Source organism: Prosopis cineraria, unplaced genomic scaffold (assembly GCF_029017545.1).
Source record: "Prosopis cineraria cultivar Desert tree isolate PC_DT_omini unplaced genomic scaffold, ASM2901754v1 PC1697, whole genome shotgun sequence".
NCBI lineage: Eukaryota > Viridiplantae > Streptophyta > Magnoliopsida > Fabales > Fabaceae > Prosopis > Prosopis cineraria.
In genome coordinates, this window is record NW_026557022.1 from 18,185 (window position 1) to 28,855 (window position 10,671).

Sequence of the window (10,671 nt, forward strand, 5' to 3'; positions counted from 1 at the left end):
GCCTCATCCCAATAGATGAGTATCACAACCAAATCTTATGATATAATAATCTCAATAACTTCATTAATCTCTTTGATCTTTGCTTAAGGTCTCTACAATGAATAAATTAATTTCAAAATTCAATCACTTACAACAAACAATGGCTTTATAATGTTAGTAGTATGTGAGCTTCCCTATAAGTGGGAGGTCACAGGTTTAACCCTGGCCATTAGTGCCCTCCTTCTAATAAAGAAACAATATTTTAACGTCTAGAATTACAAGAGACTTACCACTTTCTCTTCCCAAAACTGGGTTTGAAGCATACATGAGACCAATTAAGACAAGGGAATACTCAAGCATAAATAGCATCTTCTTCTCTTGTTCTTGTGTATGGAGGAGGCAGTATACTTCCTATGTCGGCAAAAAGATCTGTACGACCAGGTCGTGGCTCCCCAATAGGTGAATCCAAGACTGCGTCAGGAATTGCTACAAGGGTTTCGTCCAAAAAAGATTTGATTGTCTGCATTGGTTCAGGAAAAGTTTACTATTTTATGCATCTGATGGAATAATTGAAGCACAAAGCATATTATTCCCATTGGACAAGGTGATAGTGTGATGTAAGATCTAGACAAAACAAGTCTAACAAACTGCATAATTACAGTATCTTTAAGATAAAATCTTGACTTAATTAGTGCAGATAACTTTTCTTTACGCATTTTGTATATTAAAGTAAAAGAAGACTCACTATTTCCATACGTGGATTGCGGTCACTCATTCTCTGCACTAGTCAAGTAGTTCAAGAGATATACTCTCTCAAAAAAAAAAAAAAATCCTTCTTTTCTCTTTTTATAGGTGGGGCACAATCTATTTTCCCACCATTTTTTTTCATGCCTTCCTCTGATCCTATCTATACCAACCTCGAATATCAAAATGTAACTGATATATATCTTAAATGGATCATTTTTTATCTAAAGATGAGGCCCCAGAATAGTTATATGCTTTTATCAGTAACCAAGGTGGAATACTAAAAGATAGCCACAACCATTTCACGCCCCACTTACCATCCCTAAATAGGAAATCAGGGAAGAGAACAGCAAAATAATAGCAGAAAAGACTAGCTGGAGCAAAAGTTTATATACGCTGTGTTCCCGACTTCATCTAAATTGTACAATTCAAGGACATACTCTTTGAAGTACCCTGCTCATTAGATTTAGTCAAAGCACCTTTTATACTAAAACCATTAACATCTCTCAAATTTTTCCTCCCTTTTTAGACTGGTAACATTATCAAAAGAAAACACAAGCATGGCATCAATGTGCCATAACGTTGATAACTTACTGACACATTGTCTCCATGATTCATACAAAGCACAACATTTCAGAAATGGAGGGAATATCTGAACCATCTTCCCCTAGTTCACTAGTATACAAAATCAAGCGACCATGAGAAGCAGGATTTTTTTGGGTCCAATTGTGACAACCGGACATCATGTAGTAAGAATAGAGATAGAAAGGAAAAGGGAGCGATGAGTGGTGTGATGTCCCAAAATAAACTCATTGTGTGAAGGAGGGGTGAGCTTGAATGAGAGATTGAAGGGTAGTTCAAGGTATTTTAGGTGCAAGCTTGACTCTGAGGAGGAAAGAAAAAAAATCTCGAATTAGCCTAGGAGCATGACCTCTCAAATGTTAAAGAACCTATTTTCTCTCTAATCTTCTATTTCCTTTTCCTCTTCTAGTTAATGTAATCAACTCATTCCCCGAGTTTGAACTCATTGGGTGACTATACCCATGGAATATAAATAAAAATAGTGGACGTCATCATTTTTGACGGATCAAATTAAGGGAAATAAAATTTTAGTGTTCAAGCTCATTTTTCTTTATTTGCTCTTTCTTTCAGGGAACTCATGTATTTAAGAGCAATACCACATTTCAGCAGAAGGGAAGTCCAGCAATGATGTCTTTGAGATTTATACTACGTAAATCACTGCGATTCTAGGAGAAAATTCTACATCATCTGAGTTCCAAGTTTATAAACTTCCCTTTTATAAAATAATAATTTAGAAACAAATAAACTTTGGGGACCTATCCCCCCCAAAATCTGATGTGTTTCAGTACCAAGATATATGGGAGATATGAAACTACTAGAATCACATAATCGATCCATCAAGCTTAAGTGATATGACCCACAATCAACCAACATCAGGGAATATATGGCAGGTAAGTGCCGTGCACGAGAATAGAAAGCATCCAAACTGACTCTAAAAAGGATAGAAAGAGGAATGTAGGGAAGAACAGAACGGAAGCAGAATGGAGGATGTGAAAGATCCTAGGTTCCTTTAGATTTGAGGAAGATGATTCAGATATTACTTCCCTCTTTTCGACATGGTGCATTTTGCGCGGAGATGCAAATTTGGTAATGAGTAGTCAATGCTAATTATCGAAGATATATTGGTGCTATGCATGCACTTTCCGCCAATGTTATCGGTAGAGAAAAGGAAAAGTTAAGAGTGAATTTTTAAAGTCAAAGAAACATATTAGACTAAAATGAAAGTAAGACGCTAAAAACACATTTTTGCCAATCAGATATTGTTGTAGTAACCATACTGTGCAATTTTGGAATGCAGCATCTGCTTTGCGCTTCCAAAGTCCGTTCCCAGGCTCTGAGTGAAAAAAATTAAGCAAGGGCTGCATCAAGTTAAGACGATAGTTATCTGATAGTAGAAACTAGCATACAGGAGATAAAAAGTTAAATATCAGTATTGACTGATCTATGGAATACATTACATGTTCTAAGCAGATGAAACGAAATGGAAAAAAACATATCATACTGTTTAATCTGTAACCCCCTAATAGAGAATGAGAACCATTTAATGACTCCCAGTATTGAACCGCAAGAAGAAAAGAAAAAGGAATGCATACATGAGTATTTAAAGTCATATGTATAGCTAATAGCATATTCCCCTTTTGGTTTAAAAAGAATACAGCTTAATAACATGTTGGGTACGGATCCTATACATGCTATGCTACCCAGGAACTTCCATGAATAGCAAATTTTGGATAACATCTCAAGTCTAAGATTTATATTTAACCTTACCTTCATTATATCTCTCACATTTGGCTTACGTCCATACATTCCCAACACTGAGTCCCCATATACTTGATATTTCTCAAGGACCTTTATGAAATGAAAAGGAAAAAGAAGGAAAGAACTCTAAGTAGCCTGGATATTAATTCAAGAATTGTGCAGATGAATTCATCCAAATCCAAAATTCTATAACTAAACCTGACGACGTGTAAGACCACTGCTTGGTTCACCATAAATTGCAGTATCAACTTGTCCCAAAATTTGCCAAGGGCTGTGGAGATGGTCAATAATTGTATCAATATATATAATCAACATTAAGAATATAATAAAACAGAGAAAATATGAACAATCAGGAATGACTATCACCCAAATTAATTAGTATTTGTATGACTCCAAAAAAATATCAAGAAAACATATATCTACTTCTTGAAAAGGTTAAACAATGTGACATTATTTTCTTTATATTATTTAACATGTTAAGGTAGACACTAAATATTTTCTCACTTAACAAATTAACCTTAGATTTCTTTTAATGATGACATAGATATGGAATCATGCAGCAAACATGGTAAGAGAAATTTCAAATTTCAGTTTTAGTTGTTTAAAAGGCAGATTCCTGACATTTGTGAACAAAACATTTTTAGAAGGTGAACTTCAAAACGAGTAAAAAATCTTGTTTCAAACACTTTATATACTTATTGTATGCTGCACGTCCAACCATAACACCATGAGCTCCAGCTCTTCGAGCTTCATTGACCTACAATTAAAACCCTGTGAGTACAGCCAATGATCACACTACCGAATAAATATGCCAATCATGAGAGAGCAGTTCCAATGCAAGATACTGCCTATCCATTCATTACTTCTTCAAGAACACCAAATTATCTCAAAAGCCAAAAAGGGGAAAAAGGGACTTGATATCAACCAACATTAACATCAGGTATGTCAACACATTTATAGCACTTTTTCACTAAAAATTTAAGCATGAAAACCACAGAGAAATGTCACAGAGAAGATTGTTTATGTTAAGAAAAACACAAGAGAAGATGCCTTTCATATGTTGATAGCTCCAAGTTAAGTTTAGAGGGAACTTTTAGTCAAGTTTGAAATGACCTATTATCATGACCAGGCTTCAGGTCTCTCTCTTGCTCTGCTTTTTTTTATTTAAATAAATTTTGTATACATGATAAAGCAAGAATTTAAATCTAAAATATCTTGCTAACTTTCCAAATCCCACACCATAATCACACCAAGTGGCTTACACCTCATCTATACTTTTGTTAGACTTTGGGCTTGAATCTCCTTTAAAATTGACGATCAAGGCCTGAAGCATGCCATGGGGCCAACTCCTCCCAACAATATAAAACTGATTATACATTAAGCACACACATAAAAAGTGTATGACAATCAAACAGTAAAGCAATTACTTTGGAAGGGATTGAGCATCTAAAGTATACACCAAAACCAAGTGTATCAACTAAAATCTTAATCAAGGAATCAGTACATTTTCAAAACTCATAAAGAGATTATCAATACCAAAGTAGCTGTCAATTTCAGAGGCTGGAGAAATTATCCAGCATCACAGTTATTTGAACTGAAGCAATCATACTGATACAACAACTTCAACGATATTAGGAAAAGGGACCAGCTCACAGTAGAATTTTTGAAGAATTCTTCTCCACCAGTCTCACCCAAACACTCAATAAAAAACAAGAGGAACACGGACAAAAGTGGGGAAAAAACCAACCCCTACTCCTGTCACAAAGCAGCACATTAAGTGAAACTCAGAGATTTTCAGACATCAACCACGCAATGGTACAGACCCACAGGAAAACATAGAAAGCTTCATATAGAGGCACGTGATATATTCATATAGCGATTTCTTTTTTCTCTTTTTGGTCTGAAGCAAACTCATTATTCTACTACAGCAAAATTTGTACATGCAAACAGTACAATTATTCAGAAAAATACATAGCAAGCAGTCTGAAATTTTAGACATGGTCCTAAATGTAAGGGAGCCTCCTTTTTCCTTTTTTGCCCCTTCATTTTTTTGTTTTGTTTTGGTCAGGAGGTGTTGTTCCTTAATGGAAATGCAGGTCATGACACAAAGACTGATAATAATGACCACAGCTCACCTCACCAACACTAGTAATGCCACCATTTATGGTAAATGTTAAGTCAGGAAAGTCGCGTAGGAGACCATAAAAATATTCATATCTGCATGAAAAATGAGGAATCATATGTAATTTTATATAGAATATAATATGACTGCACAAATCAAAATTTACTATCACATACTTCAGAGGGGGAATACTCCGATTTTCAGCAGGGCTAATGCCATTAAGCAGTGCCTTCCTTGAGTGTATTATGAAATGCTTAGTGGGTGACATAGAAGAAACCTTGTATATGAAATCACCTGATTGGCAATAATAGTGATGACAGCAAGTTCAGTATTCAAACCCAAAAATAATAGCATGACAAGAAATTAGAACCTAAGATAACCCATTCTAATTGACATAAATGACAATGTTCCATAGGTATAGATTAAGTTAAGACAATACAATAACATTGCAAAAGCTTTCATTATGCTGAAGAAAATGATCCCAGAAAGACAATATAAACAGCCAACAGACTAGGAAAGAAAAATTCCATACAAAGTGCTCAACGAGAACCTGTTTTAGAACTAAAGTGGGCCCATGCAAATGCTCAGAACCAAAGATAAGTCATATGGTTCACGGCTCTTGTTAGTGCAACTCCTATGTCTTTTATATTTTACAATTATATTCAGTATGTGATGCCCCAATAGAGAGCCATTGCGCTAGAACTACAAGTTCAACTAAAAGGCTGAACTAAGGATAAGAGACTAGCATAAATGACTATCCAACTTAAGATCTTTTTCCAGCTGGTTTTCTGTTGATATCCTAATATCCTTACAATTAATATCAAACATATATAGTGTAAATATATGTTTATTTAGTCAGGATGATTATTTCCTTTTTTTTTCCTTCCTTGTATCTCGGCCTATCCCTCATTTTAAGGCCAGATTTGTGTCTTCATACCTGTATATATTCCCTTGAAAGGGTCCAGTGGAAATATAATAAGAATTTCTCCTCAAATATCTTCATTTTCTCCTAGGGAAGAACCATGAAATCTAGAGACAAACAAATGGACACTGCATGTCTAATGAAAAAACAAATAATCTCTAAAACCTCTGTCATAAAGACTTGCTGTTCAAAACATTTTTATCCTCTATTCATCTATCATTCTAATTCAGTTTTTTCTTTTTATTGTTACTTCCCTTTGCCACCAAAAAAAAAAAATCGTTTTTTATATGTAGCATCCCATCCTTAGTAAGATTACTGATTGCAGTCCTATTATATTCTTGTCTCATATCAGCACGTAACTAATTGGTTTCTAATTTCCATATTTCCATTTCAAAATAACAAGCCATCAACCATGGGATATTGAAATCAGTACCCATCATGTAATAAATCAACTAGATACCTTTTTGAATCAATTCTAAATACAAAATATTGTTTAAACACGGCAAAGGTACAACAAATGTTAGCAAAATATGATAAACATTGGAGTCATAATAACGTAAATTTGCTGTAATATCTACAATACAATGTTTAGATACAAATTTTTGAAGAGGCAAATTAATCCCATCCATAAAATCCTAGTTTTCCTGCCTTCAACTTGAACAGACAGAATGCTCAGAGAAGAAACTTACAAAGCTCATTGTAAGAATCATGATCATCAACACCTATTCTACATTTGACACTGACAGGCACATTTGTGTTGGCAGCAATGACTGACATGGCCTCGGCAACAAACTTTCCTTGTATACAATAAACGTCTACATTAATGCACATGTTCAAAGGAAACTTAGATATTCAATCAGTTTGCAAGGTCATGATTTTAGGAGGCTTCTAACCTTTGGATCAAGCATAAGACGCACACCAAAGCACCCATGCCCAGCTACTCTTGGGCTAGGGCATCCACAACTGACATGTGAAAGTGTCTCAGTCAAAGACAAGTACATGAAACTATCAAAATAAAGGTTCTAGAAAGTATACAAACTTAAAATTGATCTCGTCATAGTTGTAAGCATTTGCAAGTTCAGTTGCTCTTGCCAAATTTTCCAAATTACTCCCTCCAATTTGAAGCACAATAGGATGTTGATCTGGAGAATATGCCAAGAATCTGTCCTGAGCAGAACAGACAAAACAAAAGAATCAATGATTTTGAAGCATCAAATGAACTAGAAATGATGGTGGCAATATCAATCCCATTTATTTGTGTTCTTACGTGCTCAACTCCTAAGAGATGGATAATTGACTTATTTACAAAGAGTCAATTTGTACAAATTATATACTATACCATCGAAAACAGAAAACTCATAGGACACTACAAATACTGCAAACATGTAGAAGAATCCTCTCATATAATGATCATTAATTCCTTTCTGTTTTTGTTTTAAGTATGAACAATTACACTGCTGTTTAAAAGTTTACCAGGTTGCCGTTCTGATAAACAATTGTTTCAGCTGCAAGCATTTCGGTGTACAGCCAAGCGCGTTTTGATATGAGGCGTGCAAGAGTCCTATAGTGATGATCTGTCCAGTCCATCATTGGAGCAACACTGATATACAAGCAACCAAAAACAAGACCAGAGTAAAAATAAAATCAACAAACTAGCACATCCAGAGTGGAACAAGAAAAAAAAAAAACAGAAGCACTTAGACACACCTAAACCAGGGAGGAAGGTAGTATTTGGCAACCATCATAGATTTACCATGTGACTCTTCGTTCTGTGTAAAAGCAGAAAAGACCCTTGACCTGTGCAATTTCCAGCGAGATATACCAACTGACAATCTGCAACGGTTTTTAATGATATTAGAACTTATAGGAGTAGATGAAACTGCCAGGGAATATCCTGCAAACTTCATCATTCCTTTTAGCAAACCATAGTCTGCTCCTTCAGGCACCTATCCATCAAACAAACCATTTCTTACACTGTAGCATAGCAATTGGTGTAACCGTGCAAGTATATGCCAAAAAAAAAAGTTTACATAACATAATCCCACATGTATGAGCTTTTGAAAGATTACTTGTAAAGTTGCAACAGCTTACAGCATTAACACCCCCCCCCCAAAAAAAAAAAAAAACAAAATGAATCTTTTAAGAAAAACGCTTGCAGTCTCCAAGTATGGCTACAAAACCCAAGATTATGGTAACAAGTTTCGAATGAGCAGAACTACTTATAAACCATAAACATACTTTTTCCTGCTTCGAGAAAAAGAAGCTTCATTCTTTTTCTTTTGGCCAGAAGTACTTGAGCATTTTATCAAACAGTAAATGAGCAGGCAACATATTTAGAAAACGTCTTCCTTAAAATTTACTTGGATAAAGGAAGGTGCTACCAGAGTCCAGAGTCCGAATCTTCCTCGGCCTTCGCGCCGGATCTCGACGCTCACAGGGAAGGGGAGGTCAAGTTTTTATGTAGCTTTATCAGCGGGAATGAGATCGAAAAATGACATATAGGTCATTTGGTCCTCTATTCATGTCTCTCCAGTCCCCCTCGCGCATTTTCTCTGTTTTTCAAATTTTTCAAGAGTAAGTAAATTTGCCCTTAAAATTAAAGTCCAAAAATATCTGAACAATAAAATTATTTTTAAATGTAATATTTTTTTTAATTTTTTAAAATAATACAATATTACTCTCTTAAAGTTAACAAATATTAAGTTTGATATCCAAAAATGACACATAATGACTTAAAAAATTATAACAAAAAGAAAACTAATAAAATTTTCTATAGCCTTTTTTATAATTTGTTGTGTCTTTGTCTGTAATTTTAAGTCTTTTTTTATAATTTTTGTCATTTTTTTAATTTTTAAAGTTTTTATAATTTTAGTTAATTAACCATCAAAATTAATTTTAATTAATAATAGAAGTAATATTAAATTTTTTAATGAATTATTAAATTTAATTTTATTTTTATGTATTTTTTATTTTAAAATTAAATGGTAAAAATATTTTAAAATTTTTTTAAAATAAGAAGCTAGCATTCTTGCGCTTTATAAGAAGCAGTGTACTTGAAAATAGAATAATGTCGCCAACTTTGTTAGAAGACCAGACGACATTTGCCGCCTGTCAAGGACCATTTCGAAAGCCGCTCTGTCCATACTCGTTGAGCAAATTTCTTGGGTTCGTTTTCCCTTTTCCCACCAAGGTGGTTTCCCCCAAATTACCATCTGTGAATCCCATGGAATCGAAGCATATTTCTCGAGTTAAATCTGATAGCCTCCAAACCTTGAGCATCTTCTCGCACAAGCAAATCTCTTGGATTTCAGATTGCTTGAGTTATGGATCGACATGGCAAAGGAAGAGCCGAGGGGTTGATGGTCACAGTTCAATGAAAGGTCTGATAAGGCTTCGATCTAGGTTACCTAGAGGAACAAGTCAAAATTTAGACCCAACGGATCCTATACCTGTAGAACATCTTGGAGTGTTTCGCTTTCGACAACATTTGCAAGCTCGCCTTCAACTATGACCCTAAATGTCTTGAAGGCGAGGAAACTGGCGAAATGGAATTCATGTCGGCGACTTGATCTTTCCCTCTGGAATACGAGATCAGCGACTCAACATGGAAGAGGACAGAGGCATGAATGGCAGCAGTGACATTCTTATTCTTTCCACTATGTGTTATCAATCTACTTATGTGAATGGAGGAGGTGGTGCTGAACGTGTTGCAGTTATTAGCAAGGTTGCCATCTCGCAGGCTTCATCGACAACACTGGAACGATCATGTTCTGGTTTAGTTGGGAATCTGTTGAGTTGTTCCAAAAATTTCCAATCTCTTGTTACTAGGTGGAAAATATGAGTCTGAGAGGAAGAAACACCAAAATCTTCTATAAGACTCGCAATAGTGTTGCGCAAGGGAGAGATTGAGGCAAGGCATCTGGATATGGAGAAGAGACATCGTTCCTTGAATAGATATCACTTAATTTGTTTTATACTTTACGGCAATTTTCTATATTCCCATCGCCCTCATATTCAATGCATTCTTAGATAGACTGGAATGAACTTGATGTTAATTGTCTGATTTTGCATTTTCTTTCCACTGTGGGTTCATCGCGTCTTTCTACTATCGATGATTTTCATGGGCACATGTTGTTATTGCCGGGGGGGGGGGGGGGGAGAAGAGGGTGAGAGTCCAGCTTGGTTGCCACGTGGTTTGCTTTTCAGTTAAAAAGTAACATAGTCAAACTAATGGTGATTAAGGTGGGGCGAGATTGATCTTTTTTTAAAGTTATAGAGTAATATTACTCCAACTAAATATCAGAATACTCAATATTCTTCTCAAAAATTTTGAAACATTTTTACCTTTTCGCCCCTTATTTTAGTAGTTTGAGACTATTAATTTCTTGTGAATAAGGCAATATTAATTAGTATACTCTAATAATATCCTTATTTTCACTAACTTTACTAATTATGAAGTAGTAAAGGAGATAACAATGAAAAGAACGTACAAATAGTAAATTAAGGCATATTAAAAAACTATCAAAATGATTTTGATAATCACATTTCATAATTTGTATGTAAC

The 10,671-nt window shown here is 34.9% G+C and overlaps 1 protein-coding gene across 6 annotated transcripts; it reads right to left on the reverse strand.

The window, feature by feature from the left end:
- Nucleotides 1-35: 35 nt before the first annotated feature.
- On the reverse strand, nt 36-8,572 carry LOC129300669 (uncharacterized). 6 transcript variants are annotated; one of them, XM_054939248.1, is made up of 13 exons: nt 8,489-8,572; nt 7,815-7,940; nt 7,581-7,707; nt 7,147-7,274; nt 7,001-7,070; nt 6,797-6,899; nt 5,362-5,479; nt 5,199-5,280; nt 3,759-3,820; nt 3,262-3,334; nt 3,073-3,153; nt 2,583-2,663; nt 36-499 (listed from the first exon to the last, which is right to left on the reverse strand). In XM_054939248.1, the coding sequence occupies exons 2-13, from the start codon at nt 7,850-7,852 to the stop codon at nt 332-334; spliced, it is 1,131 nt and encodes a 376-aa protein (XP_054795223.1). In that variant the 5' UTR covers nt 7,853-7,940; nt 8,489-8,572; the 3' UTR covers nt 36-331. The 6 variants fall into 6 exon arrangements, with proteins under 6 accessions (XP_054795223.1, XP_054795218.1, XP_054795217.1 ...); XM_054939243.1 differs by having other exon boundaries at nt 7,815-8,053; nt 8,489-8,563; XM_054939242.1 differs by having other exon boundaries at nt 7,815-8,053; nt 8,468-8,563.
- Nucleotides 8,573-10,671: the final 2,099 nt, after the last annotated feature.